At 38.3% G+C, this 20,038-nt stretch overlaps 4 protein-coding genes across 4 annotated transcripts in view; 3 read left to right on the top strand and 1 right to left on the bottom strand.

Moving 5' to 3' along the window:
- The first annotated feature begins 1,114 nt into the window (after positions 1-1,114).
- Positions 1,115-3,983, top strand: bxdc2 (brix domain containing 2). The gene is made up of 10 exons (XM_022203578.2): positions 1,115-1,271; positions 1,633-1,744; positions 1,832-1,875; positions 1,966-2,036; positions 2,148-2,197; positions 2,287-2,360; positions 2,610-2,660; positions 2,887-2,988; positions 3,090-3,218; positions 3,334-3,983. The coding sequence occupies exons 1-10, from the start codon at positions 1,122-1,124 to the stop codon at positions 3,580-3,582; spliced, it is 1,032 nt and encodes a 343-aa protein (XP_022059270.2). The 5' UTR covers positions 1,115-1,121; the 3' UTR covers positions 3,583-3,983.
- rad1 (RAD1 homolog (S. pombe)) lies at positions 3,909-9,222 on the bottom strand. The gene is made up of 7 exons (XM_022203585.2): positions 9,131-9,222; positions 7,522-7,723; positions 7,277-7,382; positions 7,018-7,175; positions 6,642-6,742; positions 5,923-6,021; positions 3,909-4,776 (listed from the first exon to the last, which is right to left on the bottom strand). Exons 2-7 carry the CDS (start codon positions 7,714-7,716, stop codon positions 4,599-4,601), a joined length of 837 nt encoding a protein of 278 aa, XP_022059277.2. The 5' UTR covers positions 7,717-7,723; positions 9,131-9,222; the 3' UTR covers positions 3,909-4,598.
- LOC110957539 (UPF0729 protein C18orf32 homolog) lies at positions 9,201-12,502 on the top strand. Its single transcript, XM_022203596.2, has 3 exons — positions 9,201-9,330; positions 11,503-11,718; positions 12,144-12,502. Exons 2-3 carry the CDS (start codon positions 11,539-11,541, stop codon positions 12,207-12,209), a joined length of 246 nt encoding a protein of 81 aa, XP_022059288.1. The 5' UTR covers positions 9,201-9,330; positions 11,503-11,538; the 3' UTR covers positions 12,210-12,502.
- A 2,418-nt stretch (positions 12,503-14,920) lies between these two features.
- Positions 14,921-20,038, top strand: part of dym (dymeclin) — a 60,941-nt gene continuing 55,823 nt past the window's right edge. Inside the window, exons 1-2 of the mRNA XM_022203607.2 lie at positions 14,921-15,143; positions 16,057-16,254. Coding sequence (XP_022059299.1) covers positions 16,115-16,254 — 140 coding nt within the window. The 5' untranslated portion in view covers positions 14,921-15,143; positions 16,057-16,114. The remainder of the gene's footprint in view (positions 15,144-16,056; positions 16,255-20,038) is intronic.

Below are 20,038 nucleotides of genomic sequence, written 5' to 3'. Positions count from 1 at the left end.
ATAGTACATATGTTTGGGAATGTACACCCCCACATTACAATATCTGCCTTCTGTCAAAATGGCACTTTAAGACTTTAAAAAAAATCTAATTTTTAAGTGAGATTCGTCCAAGAAGGTGCACCATCATAAAGTTACAAACATAAAATTGAGCATGAAAACAACAGACATGGGACAACTGCAAAGCACATAAAAACAGATAAAGCACTAAAGATACATGAAGCAAAATCCAGTTTAGGAATAGTAATTGCAATTCTTAAGTTAAACATCTTTTGATCAGAGTTATTAATTCCTGATCTTTCTGGCTCTTTCAATGCAGAGGTTTGATCTGTGGCTACTCGCCCCACCAACCTGTCCAGTTTTTGTGTTCCCCTTTTCTCTTGCACCTGTTTCCCAACCAGACAAGGCAGATGGCTGCCCTCCCAGACCCTGGTTCTGCTGGAGGTCTCTTCCAGTTAACAGAGTCCTCTCTACTGTCACCAGCATGCTTCTCAGTGTCCCACTTTGTGGGGTCTAAACTAAATAAGGTAACTTATCAGTAGATGTAATGTTGATGTTTTTTGACTCAACATTTAAGTTGGAATCAGAAAAAGAATCCGCTCTATTGGCCTAGTATGTGTGCACAGGAAAGAATTTTGACTCTTTTTTTTCTGTAATGTCTTACACAAAACAAGCACACATGCATGTATTTAAACACGAGTAACAAGTTTAAAAAAGGAAAGTGTTTACATACTATAGACAACTATAGATCTGTGTAAAGAATTATGTTGAAAAGTGAACCAGTGATTTAATGCAAAGATAAGTGAGGATCTTTATAAATACTATTGGAAGGTATTCACTTCATGTAAACAACTAAATGTAATCTCTGGGGCAGATTATGAGTTGGATGAAATCATGAATTATCTTTACATCCCAGGTACACACAGTGCATTTGAAGTTTACTTTGACTTGCTTAAATTTTCAGTTGTGGTTGTGTGTTCTGTTCGTCTCCATCAATGGTATCCTCCTGTTGGTGCAGCTTTGCAGTTCCACCTCCCACCGCCAGGGGTCTCTGTCTACGCTCTGCCCGCACGTGTGTTGTTTGACTTCAGGTCACGCGAGATTTTGTGTTTCCGCGTACAAACATGTCGGCATTCAAGAGAAAACGTGGAGGACAGCGTCCTGCTGATCAAAACGCAAAAAAGGTCAAATTTGTGGTAAACGCAGACGACTCACCCGACGAAGCTGTAGAGGAGAATAAAAATGAAGTTACAATCCCGCCGCCAGTGTCCAAGGTGAGTGTTTGGTCCTAATAACAACCAGTGTAGTTAGTTAGCCAGGTAGCTAACCTCAGCTACCAAACACACCCGGGGTAGTTTTTCTTTACTTTAAATATTGTCATTGGTATACTAAACGCTTCACCCAATGTAGCTACAACAAATACACCGAGTGCTGCCTTTTAATGTGCAGTATATTACAGAGAAAGTTGTTAAATAGGATATTATCACTGAGATTCAACATATAGTTTAATTGACTGGGTGTTAGTAAGAATTCCATCTGGATGAACCGGAAAATGCTTATAACTATGCATATAACTACTAATGCGTGTGTTTCGATTTGTTGCCATGAAACTTAATGAGAAACTCTTTTGAACAGGGCAAATGGACCAACAAGGAAAGGGTTCTCATTTTTTCCTCCAGAGGGATCAACTTCAGAACGAGACACTTGATGAAAGACCTAAAAACAATGATGCCTCATTCAAAAGAAGGTTTGTGTCATGCACTTCATTCTTTCAAATAAATATTTGTTTGTTAAGCTGAGAGATGAAATGATAACAGTACCATTCTCTACTTAGATACCAAAATGGACAGAAAGGACAAGTTGTTTGTTGTTAATGAGGTGAGTCTGTTGTTTTGTGCACACTCTGTTCTTATATAATCACATGCATTATATAATATAGCAGAGCTTAAGATCAGCATTGTTTTGCAGGTGTGTGAAATCAAAAACTGCAACAAATGTCTTTTCTTCGAGGCCAAGAAGAAGCAGGATCTCTATATGTGGTGAGTATTTGGCCTCTCCAATGCTGTCTGGATGTTAAGCTGACTGTTATTGTTGAAAAACAAATGTCTTTTAAATTTTCTTCTAAATTCAACAATATTATTGCCTTTCAGGATTTCAAACTCCCCTCATGGACCTTCTGCGAAGTTTCTGGTTCAGAACAGTAAGCTATTTTTCTACAATAGTCTCCTGCAGGAGACATATTTATTCCAGTGGGGGAAAAAATAATTTATGTTATTGTTACGTCCACAGTTCATACACTGGCTGAGCTCAAAATGACAGGAAACTGCCTCAAAGGATCCAGACCGCTGCTCTCATTTGATCCTGTAAGTAGCTCTGGCCATGAATGAAATTAGCAAAGATTTGCTGTCAGTTTATCATATCATTAACAAAAGTATCGTCAGATTTTGTTGTGAAGAACCAACAGCTATGAGCCACAGCAATGTTTTGACCAGATATTTGCAGTAGTATGCATATAATGAGTCTGTGATGTGAGTAATGACCAGATTAGCTTTTTGTTTGCAGAGAACAAAACTGTCTGGCCTAAAACTTTTCTATTTTTTTCCATCCCTCAGAAATTTGACAAGGAGCCCCACTATGCTTTACTGAAAGAGCTCTTCATCCAGGTGTGTTTTAATTACACAAGGTCATGGTGCAAACAAATACTGATGGTACCTTTTGCAGAAGCCTAACAAAGGATATCTTCTGTCCAAATTTAGCTGGAAAATGTTAAGACCAATGTTACCTTAAGTATATTAGTATGAGTGGTCATTGTATAGACACAGCTTTGGCTTTATTTTGAACATGTCTTTTTAATTTCAAGGAAATATTCATTAAGTTTTGTTGTTATAGACCTTTTCCACTCCACGCTACCACCCAAAGAGTCAGCCTTTTGTGGACCACGTCTTCACTTTCAGCATTGCAGACAACAGAATATGGTTTAGAAACTACCAGGTAAGATTTCACTATAGTTCAATGTGAGTTCCGAGAAGAACATGTTTGTCCTGGTTTTTGAGGATCTGGAATGTAATATTTGCTACTATTTCCATGTTCAGATAATTGAGGAGGACGCCTCAATAGTGGAGATCGGGCCTCGTTTTGTTCTCAACCTCATCAAGATCTTCCAGGGAAGCTTTGGAGGGCCAACACTTTATGAAAACCCAGACTTCCAGTCTCCTAACATGGTAAAAATCCAATGATTGCTAGTTTAAATTTGTAATCATGGGATATTGGTTTAATTTAAATTTAATATGCCTGAGACATTATATATTTATGTCTGCCATGTTTCTATGTCTACAGCACCGTCGACAGATCCGACTGGCAGCAGCAGCCAAAGTGCGTGAGAAGCAGATGGTGAAGGAAATGCACAAACTGAAGAAGGCCGAAGTGAAGGAGGATTTGGTAAAAGACGTTACAGCTGACGTCTTCCTCACACCAGCAGAGGAGAAGCCCATTCACATCCAGACAGAAGCACCCGAGCCAAAAGTGGTGAAGAAGAAGAAACAGAAAGCTTTCAAAAGACAAAGGATGCAGATGGCACGCAGGTAACTGGATGGACTGGAATATGCTGCGTGACTGACTTACTGCTGCCATGATTCAATAGTATCTGTACAAAAATGTGGGAATGCAACAGTGCAGTCCGGTCGGAAGTCCAACATTATGAGTTTTGTTAGGTTACAGTGTGACTGTCATTTTAACTACAACATACTAGTCCCAGAGAAAATCTGAATTCTGCACGTGTTGCATTTTGTGATGTAATTTGTGGACAGACATTCTTTTCCCTCAACATGAGGATTGTGCAGATTGTAGAGTTATGATGCTACAATACTGCAAACAAAAGTTGCCCATCCTTTTTTATAAAGCAAATATTCCATAAAAAAACTTCTTTATTGAATTTTAGTGTGTACAGTTGTTTTCTATGCCATGGAAATAAAACAACTTGAACTTGGTGTCAGTATCATGTGATATATGCTCCAAACAAACGGCGCTGAAAGGTGTCAGCATACTTTTCCAACATGAAGGACTGTGGAGTGGAGACACACTGCAAACAAGCTTTACTAGACACCTTGAGTAAACTGTATTAGTGTGTTATGTCTTATTTATCTGCTGTCAATCAGCTCACTGCAGGTCTCAAAAAGATGACTAAAAATGCACTGAAGAGAGAAATCATGGCCAATTACGCTGTTAACTCTGTAGTTTAAGTCACTGAAAACTTTTCATATATTGACTTAAAATAACCAGGTATCCATAGTAACAAACAACTGTAACCCTGCAGACATTTTCCATATCCAAGTTAATGAAACTAAGAAATTCAGAAGCCTGATAGTAGCTTAACTTCACACAAATGCACAAGATCAAAAACGTTGCATTATCTTGGAAAATAACCAACCAGTTGATTCTGCAAAAACCGCTACCACTGTGTCCATCTTACCCACAAGTCCAGCTGTTTTTCTTCAGCTTCCATCCACTGGTACCACTGTGCCTCTGGCAGAGTTTGTCTTCTTGTTATTGCGAAATCACTGAAGTTAAGGTGCTTATTTAAAGTCCAATCTCACTGCCTGTCTTCAGTCGTCCTCCACCTCCTCATCAGGACAGCAGTAATATTCTACGAAGCAGATCTGTCCATCATCGTTTCTGACAAGGTACTGCAGAGAGAGGAAACCCCTGCTGTCTGTCCTTACGGAGACTTTGCAAGATAATGCCAAGGCTTTAGTGGATGGTTTCAGTAGAGACATCTTGTATCTGTCAAAGTTTACAGAGAGGACCAATCAGAATGTGGCGCTTTAATAGAACTGATGACAGACATAGTAACAGCATTCCTGTGTGTCTCCTGCAGCAGACATGTTGGCATGAAATTACAGAAAACACAGGTGTAAATAACTAATGGCTGCATGTCGTGGATATTTGCCAGTTCCCAGTCATGCTGATAGAACAGAATGACTGTTCATGTTATCTTGGCTTTTCCTGCCAGGACAAATCAAATGTCTTCTGTCAAAAAGTAGCGGCAGTATAGCACTACAACATTTAAAATATAATTATCAGTTGTTGACAGTTTTTTTTTACGAAACAAGGCTCAAGGAGGCAAAAAGTTCTTGGCTACACTGCAAGTGAACTTGTTGATTGGGCCACATTTGGAAGACTGATCTCATGAGTCTCCTTAAGAAGATGTAGAGGTTTTATTATAAGTTTGGACAACTTTTAAAAAGGAATAAAAAATATTCATACAGAATCCAACATGTCCTAAACTTCATGTCTGTTAATGGTCAGTGCTAAACCCAGTAAGAATAGAATATCCTTTATTAGTCCCAAAAGGGGAAATTTGTAAAGTGACAGTAAGGAAAATCAAGAGAACACTTCTATAAATTAAAGACATAATAAATATATATATAAATATATACACACACACACACACACAATATAATACACAAAGACTAGAGCAAACTCGAAAATGTTTGGTCTTCATGGTGCATGGTTGGATAACGGACCAAAAAAGTACGAAAGAATATTTAAAAAAAAAAAACACAGAAGTAACAAAAAAGAGGAAAATACTCAAAACTGAACAGGAGCTTTACAGGTGGACAAGTGCGCTGCTGGGAACTGTGAAATACAGCTCCCAGTGCTCCAAAGAGCACTGTAGAGCAGTATTGTGAAAAAAGCCCATCAAGTGCAGGTTGAGTGTATCTACCACCTGTTCATCACAAGCTGAAGGCTATAAGCAAGTGTTTGAATATAACTACCACAAATTTATGCACTACTTTGTGTCTGTCACTCTGATCTTTAGGTCACCGTGTTACCATATCTAGTTCTCCTGGTCCACCTCAGGGACGTGGCAGTCTATTTCTCTTTAATCTTAATAAAACACACTTCTTTGTGTGATTTTATGCTTACTTGTTGGTTTGTGTCTTGGTGCACCGGAACAGTTCCATCATGTCTGAGTCTTTTGAATAGTCATAATGGGCATTTCCAGAGTTTCCAAACGTAGACAACCTGAAGAGTAAGAACAAATCAAAGAACAGTTGAATAGCAGCTTGACCTACTTGTGGACAATATTTCTAAAGTTCAGGAATTCACTAATCCTCCAGAAGGTCACTGCACTGAACGTCTGCTATGCATTAAATTTAGCAAATGCTGATGCTGTGTTGGGCCTCATTTCTGTCACTTATAATCAAACAAAAAGGCTTAAGAAAGTGTATATGAAACAAGACGACATGGTCATCAATATCCCCCGCCACATGTGATGTCTATGAGTCTATATCCAAAGTACTGATCAAGGGCCATAACTGTGTTAAATATTATCACACAGGTCTCATTTTCGAACTTGATCAAGGTGTCCATGGTGTGAAACTACACACTAAATTTCGTAATCCTAGCTGTAATAGTTTCTGAGAAAAGCTGTCCCCTTCATGTCGGACGGACGCACGGACGGATGGAGGGAGGCCAAACCTATATCCCCCTTTTCCACTTCGTGGAGGCGGGGGATAATAATTGGCAGTTTAGCTCCAGAGAGGAGGGTAACTGCCTTCTTCATGGGCTTCAATGGAATTTCAGCAATGGTATTATGAACAAACACTGTAGTAAGAACAGGTAGTGTAGTTTTGACAGCATACCTGAAGTATGGCTGACTGGGGGACATGGTGATCTGTAGCACCTCGCTGGTCATGTCCAGCTCAGAGAAGGCGTCCTTCAGGCTCTCTGACTGTAGGATCACCTTTGAAAAGAGCCAGAGACAAACGATCAGTCAAGATTTTTATGAATGTTGTTATAACAACTGCATATATTGTCATATACGTCCATTACTGATCTATTTGTGAAGGAAACCATTACAACCAAAAAAACTTGTATTTCTATTAACACAAAGAGACTGACTCATATTATTTTATATGTATATATATTATTATAAATTTTTTCATTTGTTTTTGTCACTTTTTTGTATGTGTGTGTGTATATTACTACAGTTTCATTACATAAAACAGTACTGTAAACCTTGTTTGTGACATTGTTGCTGCAGAACTCAAAGTCAATTGGTTCATCTGGTTCTTGTGTGTTAATCTTGCAAACGGTCACCACACCAGCCTCTTCCAGAAACAGCGTCAGAGGGTAGCCGTACCCTCTGTAGCACATCCGCAAAGCTGTTGATACTCCTGCAACATTATATGAGGGAATTAATAAACATCCCGAGTCATGTCTGAGGTCGGTATTATTCCAACTACAGCTAAAAGATTATATGGATTGATTTTTTTACCTGGTACTGTGCTCCCTCCAAAGATATTGAGGCAGTCCAGCAGAACAGTGAGGTTGATCTGAAAACCCAAATCTTCCTTTATAGTGTACTCTTGGAAGATCTCAGCCTGGAAAGGAAAAAGTATACCTTTAGTTTTTTAGGTGTCACTATATAAGGGGTCTGTTTAAATGTGTAAGAAATTAAAATTCTGCTGATTGAAATGGTTTACCTCCTCTGTATTTGGTCAGTTAAAAAAATAAACCCACCTGGATGAAGGCATTGGCTTGCAAACATTTGGAGTCCTCCACAGTGACTTTCAGGCCATTAGGTGTGGCGGTGAAGATGGCATGGTCTTTAAAGGTGATGGCCTTCAGTATGTTGGAGAGATGGCGGGCATTATCCAAACTGGCTATTAAAACATATTGTTCATCATCGGCCTGAGACTGGGTGGAAAGAGGCATTGTAGCGCTGAAATAGAAACCACAGAGATTTACAAAAACCTGTGACTGGTCAAGGTAACTGCAGAAACATGAAGACAACAGCTCTAATTACAGATACTTTAAGATAAATGCATAAGCACCGTTGTTTTAGAATGTCACCTGTATAATCATTAAAATAACCACCAAATTGTAGCAACAGGTACCTGAGCGGCAATGAAAACACATTTTATTGAACCATAGTTGCTTTAAGTTGATAAATTATCATCACATATGGACAGAATGTTGACATAAAAGTGACACATCCAACTGCTGTCAGATTAACAAAGAGTGACGCATGTCTAAATGGGTCTCAATAATCAAAATGCTAACTGTATTAGCATATGCACATCAGGTAATAAGCAACATTAACTGTAATATAAGAACTCAAAGTACATCAGTATGTGATTCCTTTACTCTTACACCGACACAGATTACAAGTAGCCTCAAGATGACAGAGAGACAGCAGGTCCGATTTGTGGCACTGGCAGCGAGCAGTGACACTTTTTGTGGCACCACCGCGGTGCCACGGTTAATGCCACTGTGCAGTGACACTTTTTGTGACACCGCCGCGGTGCCACGGTTAATGCCACTGTTTAGGCGAGATGCCACTGCCGCAGCGGCATTTCCAGTGGCCTCTGGAGATGCCAGCAGAGATGACACGGTTAATGTCACTGTTTAGGGCAGGGGTCGGCAAGTAGATGTGGCTTCGGGACAACAGTGGCATTAACCGTGGCACCGCAGCGGTGCCACAAAAAGTGTCGCTGCACAGTGGAATTAACCGTGGCACGGCGGCGGTGCCACAAAAAGTGTCGCTGCACAGTGGCATTAACCGTGGCACGGCGGCGGTGCCACAAAAAGTGTCGCTGCACAGTGGCATTAACCGTGGCACGGCAGCGGTACCACAAAAAGTGTCACTGCTAGCTGCCAGTGCCACAAATCGGTCTTGCCCCTACTTGGATGACAACAGTGTAACAGAATATCTTAAATTCTTTTTTCGCTTTTATGTCACTCCAAGATTCCCAGTGGCTCCATCTGGACACCACTATGAAAAACCTCTTCGGGAGCCACTGTATAAATGGTACAAATAGCTTTAGCTAGCATGTCTGCGTCTGTGCAGCTCGGAAATCATGTCGAGATTCAAGTAAAGACCAAACCTTTGGCCAAAAACATTTGCGTAATAACAGACAAAACACGCAGGGAACTTTCATTTTGCTGTTGGTATTTTAAGCTAGGCTAAACTGTTTGGCAGCGGATCACAAGCACAGTTAAAACGACGTAAATAAATAAAAGGCAGCTAATTTCAAGGCCATGTTTCTTGTTGTCTCGAATCCCCAGTACATAATATTTTTTAAAAATATATGTTTCTCTCAACTATTATTGTGTGTCTGTCACTTACAAAATTGTACTTCGGTGTGTCGACGAATGTTTTGAAGAATGGCGCCCAGTGTGTCACAACTTCCGGTTTCGTCTTCTTCTACTGCGGAAATAGAAGATCACATTCCAGAGACTTCGCAGCAGAGTCCAAAGACACGAGAACGGTTTCTCCTGTCTACATTGACAGAACGAGACAGTACTGGTGTTTTCTGATCTGCAGAGGTGAGAACATTTACTCCGTTTAAATTCTGTAGCTGTTAAGTCAAGTGTTGTTTAGCCTGCTGGTTTGTTAGAGTTCTTAATATAAGCCACCCATGAGCCACCCGGTAGATGCTAGCAGGAAGCTAGCGTTAGCGCAGCTTGATGGCGTCGGAGGAAAAATGAGTAACAAATATATAACAACTGAGAAATAATTAACAGCGCAAAAATCCTCCCAGACATGTCCTCAAGAGGTTACATATGTTAGGATGTAATGAACAATAAGGTCGTGAAGCTTTCACTCATGAGACAGCCAACGTTAGCTCGATGACAGTTACATGTTTACTAAACTGTTGTCAAGAACAAACCTAATTAAATATAACTCGACTTTACATTACTTTGCTCATAAATTCTGCCTGTTGTGCTCTACATTGCAGTTAGGTGGACTGAATTGTGAGGTTATAGTGTTGCAGCTACTAATTTCAGAATTGAAAAACCCTCTGATTATTGGTAAATTACTCGATTACTTACTTTAACCTTACTCTGTAGAAACAGCAGCAAAAAATACTATTGGCAGAAACTTTTCCTGAAACGATTCATTGTAAAAATGGCACGCACTGTTTTAACAGTAAATTTCCCCGCTGTGGGATTAATAAAGGTTTAATCTATCTATCTAACATAAATTCACTGTCAAATACAACAAAGGAAAGCAGCAGGTCATCATACCTGAAAAGCTGCCATTGAAAATGTATAGTTTTTACTTGAAAAATTACTTTAGCTATCAGTCAGTACTCAAAATAGCTGCCAGTTCCGAATCAGACAGTTGATAAATAAAAACTAGGAATACCCCTGAACCATCCTTAAGATATAGATTCGGAGACAAAGAGTTCATACGTCAGAAAAAAAAATCAGTTATCAAATGCTATTTCTTAAAATTCATATTTTATTAAGAGATTTCTTAAAATATAATTTTATTGTGATTTTATATTGACACAAACCTTCCACCTTGTTTTTTGTGTGTGTTCCTGCTACAGCTCATAGATTTGTTTTGTAAAGTGAACTTCTTATGTTGCCTTTAAAGAAAGAATTGGTGCTGCTTTGTTTCATGATGAAATGATTGTTTAACTAATAAATTAATTGCCAACTACTCTCATATTAAATTAATCAATTTGAGAAAGAAAAATCTAATTCTTAATACTTTCCCCCTCTATGACTGTAAATTTCATATCTTTCACTTGACAACAAAATAAGACATTTTAGAAGACTGATCTACATTTTCAGGATTTTTTTTCCCCGTCTTTTATGGACCCAGCATCTAATGAACTAAACAGAAAAAAAACTCTGGCATATTAATTGACAATAAAAATAATTTTTGTTGCAGCTCTATCACAAAGAAACTGGTTTAAAGACAACCGGTTAATAAATCACAACTACAAAAGTCAGTATCAACTGTTCGTTGTTAAAAAAGATGTTTAAATTTTTTTTAGAATCTCATCAGTTTTTATGTTGTTACAAACCTTAAACAGTTAACACTTAATTTAGTTAAAAGTTTTTTTCCACTTTTCTTTTTATCCAAGTCCAAATCCAAATTAACAATTTTTTGTGTTGCTGCTACAGCATAGACTAGCAGAACTTTTATGTAAAGTGAACGTCCTATGTTTACTTCTAAGAACGATTGGGTGCTTTCAATATTCCCATTGTTACTGGCAGTACATTATTACTTCACAATACATTTCTCATCTCACTGTATTGCTTTAAAACCCAGTGGAGCTCATTTATGAACTACTGGTCTACACATATCTGAGCAACCACCTACAGTAGCAGCAGCTTACTAAAACACTAGAGAATAACAAGCAATAAACCAACAGTGACCAGAGAGATAGATAGATACTTTGTACAGAAGAATATTGAGTGGACATGAGGTAGGTTAGGAAAAATGCGTTTTAAAAATATATATACATGTGTGCATACAATTTACTAGATAAAAGCATAAAATAGAGTTAAAATTAGAATGAAATAAAATTGAGTTCTCTCAGGAAAAATTAAAGTTGAATGACATTTGAGTCACATGTGTTGTCTGTTAAAATACTTCATAATATATGACTGTAGAAGTTATAGGCCTGTCATTAGTGGGAGGAAGACATGTTTTTGTGTTTTTGACAAGAGGTGAATCTGTATTTTCTTTCTCTCCTACAGGTTTTTCATATCAAACAGTCTGTCCAAGCCACAGTCATGGTGTGCATTCCCTGCATTGTGATTCCTGTCCTGCTGTGGGTCTACAAGAGGTTCCTGGAGCCGATCCTCTACCCTGTCATTTCACCCATTATTAATACATTCTGGACCAAAAAAGCAGTCCAGGAGACTGGGACTAATGACCAAAAAGTCAGTGAAAAGAGTAATGGAACATACAAGGTAAGTTAAATAAAAAGTAAAGATTGAATTACAGTATTTTATTCATTTATTTGTATGTGGCTTAACAAAGAATTAATGTCTTATTTTGAATATGAATGGAATCACACTGTTACGATAGGATCTTACTGTGTTATGTTTTATTCATGTACAGAATGGAATACTTTCTAGTGGAACCCTGTATTAGATGTAAACTTCTTTATACTTGTGACACTGTATAATAGTATCTTACATATTATTATTAGTGCTGTTATATCAAATTCACACTTATTGTCTTGCTCTAATGCTGGGTATAAAGGCTTAAAAATATCTAAAGGAAAAAAAAAACCTGCACAGGAATCACTGAGACGGTTGATCTACTTTTTCATTTTTAACACTGTTGTTGCCTGCAGCTTTTTAAAGGAAATTTTTGTTCTCATATTTTTCAGCCTGAGAGCAACGGTGTGGCGACTGCTAATGGATCAACTATAGCAGCGGACAAGAAGACAGATTGACAGCTCAAAATGTTATAAAGCTACAGAAACAGTGTAAATATTCTATTCATATAGTATAGAGAAGCTATAAATTAACTTATCGACCTTTGACAAATGGATTGGTTTTAATATCCATCCAAAGTTGTTTAAAGCTTGTGTTTGTTTTTTTTTCCATTTATAATGTTGATATATTTTACTCATTAATCAATAATGGACACATTCATTTGCTGTATTGAATATTGAGTCTCAAATAATTTTTCTATGTCAAACTTGCAATTTAATGAATGAATAAAAGAAAACCTTCAAATAATAAATGCTCATTTATTGTTCCCATACAGAATTGTGCTACCACTTACACTATTCATATAAGAATCTCTCTACCTGTAATTAGTAACTGTAGAATATTACATTTATGTTTTGAATATCTGAGATATTCAGAACAAAAATGGTTTTCACTGAAAGCCTTATTCAACATTTTATTGTATCAGTTACTCGTGAATAATTTAACAACACAAAGACTCGTACATCTTTTCATAATCACTCTTCTCTTTCTACTGTAATATATTTTACAACCGTATATGATTGTGGACAAATGAATGGACAGTTGATGGCTGAAAGCAGCTGAATGCTGTGCATTCATGGCTTACAAAAGGGATTATGCATTTGTGGAATTTAGAAGGAGGGAAAAAAGATTTTGGATAAGCTTTTTGGAATAAAACACATAAGATCATAATACAAGAATAAAACACAAATGATGTACACTGATCAGGTGTAACATTCTGACCACTGACAGGTGAAGTGAATAACACTGACTATCTTTTCATCATGGCACCTGTTGGGGGTTGGCTAGGTTAGGCAGCAAGTGAACATTTTGATGTGTTTGAAGCAGGAAAAATGGGCAAGCATAAGGATTTAAACCAGTTTGACAAGGACCAAATTGTGCTGGCAAGACCAGTGGTTCTCAACCCTGTTCCTCAGGACCTCATGTCCTGCATGTTTTAGATGCTTCCCTGCTCCAACACACCTGACTCAGATGATCAGCTCGTCATCAGGCTTCTGCAGAGGCTTGATGACGAGCTGATCATTTGAATCAGGTGTGTTGGAGCGGGGAAGCATCTAAAACATGCAAGACATGGGGTCCTGAGGAACAGGGTTGAGAACCGCTGGGCTAGACGACTGGGTCAGAGCATCTCCAAAATGGCAGCTCTTGTGGGGTATTTTTGGTCTGCAGTGGTCAGTATCTATCAAAAATGGTCCAAGGAAGGAAGAGTGGTGAACTGGTGAGAGGGTCATGGACGGCCAAGGCTCACTGATGCACGAGGGGAGCGAGGTCTGGCCTGTGTGGTCCGATCCAACAGATGAGCTACTGTTGCTCAGATTGCTGAAGAAGTTAATGCTGGTTCCGGTAGAAAGGTGTCAGAATACACAGTGCATCGCAGTTTGCTGCATATGTCCATACTGACCCCTGTGCACCACCGAGAGCACCAACAACAGACATGTGAGCATCAGAACTGGACCACAGAGCAATGGAGGAAGGTGGGCTGGTCTGATGAATCATATTTTCTTTTACATTATGTGGATGGCTGGATGCGTGTGCGTATCCTTTACCTGGGGAACACATGGCATCAGGATCCACTATGGGAAGAAAGTATGATGCGTTGGGCAATGTTCTGCTGGAAACCTTGGGTCCTGCCATCCATGTGGATGTTACTTTGACATGTACGACCTGCTTAAGGATTGTTGCAAATCATGTACACTATTTCATGGAGACGGTATTCCCCGATGGCTGTGGGCTCTTTCGGCAGGATAGCGCGCTGTAATACCAAGCAAAAATGGTTCAGGAAAGGTTTGAGGCCTTTAGTTGGCCTCCAGATTTCCCAGATCTCAATCCAATCAAGCATCTGTGGGATGTGCTGGATAAAGAAGTCTGATCCATCTAGGCCCACCTCATAACTTCCAGTTCTTGAAGGATCTCCTGCTAGCATTTTGGGGCCAGGTTCCACAGCATGCTTTCAGGGCTCTGGTGGAGTCCATGCCTCTACAAGTCAGGGCTGTTTTGGCAGCAGAAGGGGAACCAACACAATATTAGGCAGGTGGTCATAATGTTATGCCTGATCGGTGTAGGTGAAACAACACACCATGCTCTTAAGTTGCCAGTATCATGACTCAAACTAGATGGTAATATTTGATGTACTGGACATGAGGCAGTGTAGCAGTATGCATATATTCCTAATATTATAGGTGTTGTGTTTTCAGACAGACTTGGATTTCAGACAAATAAAAGAATCTTACTGAAGTGCCTACACATCACTTTAAGTGTCATATAAATCTATATTGATATAATAATATTTAGATAAATTGAATGTGACGGTAGTGGGATAGGCCGCTCTGGAATGCAGTTTTTTTCCTATTAAATAAAAAACAAGCTAGAAATAAATTGTGAAATGAATAAATATAATACTTAATACATACATCAAAAAAGGAAGCATTCTCCAGATGACTTCTTTTATTTATTTCAGGGAGCTTTTATTCTCTAATGTCGCATTTATTTACCACATGATTATTTCAGACATATTTGTTGATTTCATAGGAATATTTACTTTATTTCTATATTTACGAGTTGAATATTGAATTAAACAGCATTGTATACTTTAATGACATCTGCTGGACATTGGGTAAAAATGCATATTTTGTCTCCGCCGAACGTCACAGACGTAACAACGCCCACATTTCGTCATCACGCAAGGGGTGGCGACGTGGAAAACATGGTGGAAAGGAGTCTGTAGAGTAAACTTAGCTGTCAAAAATACACCACAATTGCAAGTATTTGCCTTTGTAAATTACATTCGTTAAAAATTGTGGAAAAAACTGCAGTTCAGTGGAACAAGACTGTCTCCTGTTAACGGTCCTGCGAGTCTACAGCGCCTCAGAAACTGCGAGAAGCATTTATGACAGGTAAGCCGAGCGGTCAGCTGATGGCAGACAAGCAGTGAACGTTAGCTGCTTTTTGAATAGTGAGATATTTACTAACGGCTGACCTGACACATTCCTCTATCAGTAATTTACCGAGCTGTGATTTCGTGCTAATTTTGGACTCTCAGTGTACGGTGTTGACTGAGAAAATTTCCGAGACACCGGCTATTTCCTGCAGTTGAATTCAGTTTGGGCTAGCAACCGTCATGCAAGTTGGTGTTTTAAAGAAGCAGATACATGTGCAGTCATGTTGTAAGCAGATACAGCTAAAGGTGCGTTAAACAGTACACTAAATATAGAAACTGTTTGGTTCTTTTGCAAATTTACCACAACCATAGAATATAATGTAGAATGGCATGACTCGGTAGCTTCTATAGCTTGACATTAGCATCACTGTGTCTTTCATATTCATCAATCATTACTGGGGGAGGAGCGCAGACTATCCCTTGTGGTAAAAACCACTATGTTCTTGTACGGTGTTTAAGTTCACTTGAACTGGCTACTCCTGTATGCCAAAGGTGTGTCAGTAGAAGAAAACAAAACACGTCCTGGTTCAATGTGTGTCATCCAGAAGTTACCTTCACCTTCCAGTCTTCATTGTGTTGGAACTATTTTGCTACAAATTGAGGATTTGCTTTTGCACTGCATGGACAGGGAAAACCACAGACACTGAAACTGTGTTTGTCACTTAACATCTTGAAACCCAAGATACAAAGGTTCCCTCTTTTACACATATTTGAATTTGGATAGAAGTTTGTGTAGATTAGAAGCTGCTTTCTCGTCTCACAGTGAAGCCTGATGACCCCTATGAAATGACTTCAGGTTTACATAGTTAGTTTGTTGTGTATTTATTCATTATGTGTGACCTAATATTGAACTATTTCCTTTTCCCCAGGATTTGGCATATGCCCGGTGAAAACGCTGTGAAGTCTGGCTGAGTGCAGCCAGTAAAAATGGGAGCCAACACCAGCCAAGTTAGTGACCTGTCTGATAACCCCAGTCTCAAGGCTCTGGTGGGCACCGAGTCCATATCAGAGAATGACCCTTTCTGGAACCAGCTCATATCCTTCACCTTCATCAGTCCCACCAGCAGGTAAGCAAACACTCCCATGGAACAGTTCTGTTTAGTGTGTCACAACATGTGCAATAATGTTGCAGATGTGCTCTCAAGCTACCCCGCTGTTAATCATTCTACTGTCTGTGGAGTTAGAGTTCAGATGAAGAGCCATTAGTAAAGCTTTTAATTCAGGGTTATCCACTTATTTCAATTAAGTTATTTATTGGTTTAATTAAACAATACAAGTAGGCACATTTCCAGGTTAAAAAACTTTGGCAGTCATTAATTTCACACTACTGATAATAAAAAAAAAAACATATTTGGTACTTTACGTTAAATGTTATTATGCCCAACAAGGACAAAACAAAAGGCCAGCAATGAAGGAAAACAAGTTGGAGGTGGCATTCTATGTGAGATAAGTAAACTCTCCACTATTGTAGACCTTGGAAGCATTAGTAGAAGGAATATGTCTCATTAAGGATGTATACCATTGGGGAGTGCTATGAAGCATGGGTCAGCGAGGTACACTGAATCAGTGTATGTTGAGTTTTCAGTGTCACGAAGGTGGCTTGCTTTTACTCTGCTTGATCACCATGGTAACTTGTAATGCGTAGCTACCCTGGAGGAGGTTATGCTCAGAGTTTTGGAGTTCAGTCGGCTGTAAGAAACGTCTCCCTTTCATCAATTTTCTATGAACAATACAGATGCTCAGCTGAGGGAATGCATTATACCTGTATGTCACTAATACCAGTGACTGAAGCAGTGCAGTGACAGTCTCCTCACACTGTATACAAGAACATGCATGCATTTATTTAGTGGTGAGGAATTGTGTAAATATGTTCACGTGTTTAGTCCTGATTTGCTGCCAAGTCCGTTTTACACTGCTGGTACTGCACTTAATCGATCATAGATTAGAATATTGATTAGCTGTTGGAAGTATTATTCCAGAGAATTTTCAGGCAGAAACTAAATTCACTTTTATTTGGACAAAAACTGAAGTCATGGCCTTAATTATGTTACAGTGTCAGATCTAAATGCACCTTTTCAATATTATGTTTAATTGAATTAATTTAAAAAAAAATTGAGAGCTTCAATGTGCACCAGTCATTGTTAGAAATAAGCAGCTGCATTGAGTTTACTGAATGTTAAATAAGTTAACAGTTATGTAGCAGGATTCCTCTTTTTTGCTGCAATAAATGTTTATATTCCTGGTAGACTCAGTTATAACAGCCTGTAGGTGGCAAAGAAGCAGTCAATTTTGTGCACAAGAAGAATTCCATTATGTATCAAATGACTCCTTTTATGTGAACAGACACAGAGTAAGCCTGGGGTAACAAAGAAAATTGAGAACTACAGTCACGATATCCATTATCATTGATTTTGGTCTTCGGTTTTGTCGAGCCAACTTACACAAAGACAGCTCGGCTATGATTCATGGTGCAACCCCCAGGTGTGTTTAAAGGCATCCTCCAAAGACTTTCAGAAAATTACCAGATTTTTTGACATATTTCCTCAAGCATCACCTCAAGACTTAGAACATGTCATAACAGCAGGTGTTTGAAGTGCAGTCTCTCCAGGGAGAGGGTTCTTTACGATTCCCACCCAGGATCCAGCATTAAACTGTTACCAGGATGTTTGCAGAGCTCACCTGAGTAATGATTCAACAGGATTACTGCCCTGAATGTTTAAGGATATAAAAGTTAACCATTAGTTTAAGTTCCTTTATAAGTAGTGTTGACATGTAAAGACAAAGGATTCCCTCTTACAGCTGGACTGCGGCTGGTAGCGCATATTTATATAGATGGACTATTTCACATATATTTATAAAACAATAGAAACAGAAAGTACCTAAAATTTTGCCTCCATACTTGCAATAAGACTAGACAATCCAGAGGACAAACACTAAGGGAAAACCAACAAACTCTGATGATTTAACACCTAAGTGGTGTATAAGACAACATCAGATAGCTACAGAGTAAAAATACAACTTGGAGAACTGAAAATAACAGAAAAAGAAGTTAAAAAATTTGTTAACATAATCCACTAAATCACAAGTCAAAGTGGAACAGGTAGTTTTGTATCCATATCATGTCTGAAATAACAAAATAATCATATTATACTACACAATTTCTTTATTCTGTTTCACCTTTTTTTCCCTCTGAAATCAAAATTAAATCAGTGCCATGATTGTACAGTGATATATTAGTGCCGCTCTGCATGAGAACAGATTTGCTGAATAGTAAAATGATGATGTCTGTCTGAAATAGTTGGGTGAATGTATAATAATATAATAATGGCTGAATAGTAATGTGTGATAGGACTCATACTTGTATTAATCATTTGATTAAGGCATAAATGTGCCACAGCATATTCTGTCATTTTTCTGCCTGTTGTTGCAACAGCCTGATAAGTTTTCCCATCACGAAATGCTTCACTTCTGTTACTGTTCAGTGGCTTTGTGTTTTACTGTGAAGCGTAAAGAAATTGTCACTTTACGTGTTTTGAAGCGAATTAATGGCTAAATGATATGTTTTTTTTCAGGCCTATACTGATGTCAATTATTAGTAATCAAGTAAACCAATTACCAACAAATGATAGACGGTGCATTTACAGAAAAAAAACAAAACATTTTGATGTCAAAATTTTGAATACCACAAACTACAACCCTGAGAGACAACAGAGCCAAAGTAGCACATCTTTGAATTAATGTATTTAAATATCAGGAATCGATTATAAAAAATATGATAATTGGAAAAATGTCTGAGTATCTGGTCCAGTCATCACGCATGCCAATAATTAGTGGACTCCTAAACCAAATCCCATGCATTTTGTCTTCCCTACAATAAAAATAAATATATTTACTGTTACACAATGAGTATTTTCAGCATATAATGTATGGGCATTCAGACAGTAATCAGATTTGATTTTATAAGGAAAAGATTTGGAAAATAGGCTGATTTCCATATCTGTTCGTAGGTAGCAAAATGTGATTAACAGCCCCTGTAATGTCTTGCATTGCATTTATTTAATTCACACAAAAATCAAGGTGTAAAGACAGTTTCATAGCTGGTTGTGTGCTAGTCTATTTCTTGAGCAGGAGCAGATACCAGGCAACCAGCAAGCTGTTGGATCCAGTCCAGAATTAATTGAATACTGAAACTATGAAAAATAGTGAGCTGATGTTTTTTCACTTCATTTTGTAGCAATATGAGTAGTAAATACTATCACCAGCAATTAGGTGCAGAATTGGCTTTATATTTGGACCGAACCAGTCTAGTAGTTTCTCCTTTTTCTTGTCCATTTGCTAAATTACACAAACTGAGTGTTGTCGCAGCTTATTTGTCACATAGATATGTGTGGTGTGGTTGTTTTCCCATCTAAATCTTGCAGATATACACTACTGTTCAAAAATTTGGGGTCACTCAGATAATTTCATGTTCTCCATGAAAGCTCACACTTTTATTCATGTGCTAACATAAATTCACAAGGGTTTTCTAATCATCAATTAGCCTTTCAACACCATTAGCTAACACAATGTAGCATTAGAACACAGGAGTGATGGTTGCTGGAAATCTGTACCTCCGTGTAGATATCCCACTAAAAATCAGCTGTTTCCAGCTAAAATAGTCATTTACCACATTCACAATGTCTAGACTGTATTTCTGATTAATTTAATTTTATCTTCATTGAAAAAAAACAGCTTTTCTTTCAAAAATAAGGACATTTCTAAGTGACCCCAAACTTTTAAAAGGTAGTCAAGGTTAGATCTTAACACTAGCCTACTAGCCCGTGGCTAGTACACATATCCACGGGCTAGTGC

The sequence above is a fragment of the Acanthochromis polyacanthus genome, chromosome 18 (assembly GCF_021347895.1).
Source record: "Acanthochromis polyacanthus isolate Apoly-LR-REF ecotype Palm Island chromosome 18, KAUST_Apoly_ChrSc, whole genome shotgun sequence".
Taxonomy (NCBI): domain Eukaryota; kingdom Metazoa; phylum Chordata; class Actinopteri; family Pomacentridae; genus Acanthochromis; species Acanthochromis polyacanthus.
Note: the sequence above shows the minus strand (reverse complement) of the source record. Positions and strands in the feature narration are given on the sequence as shown.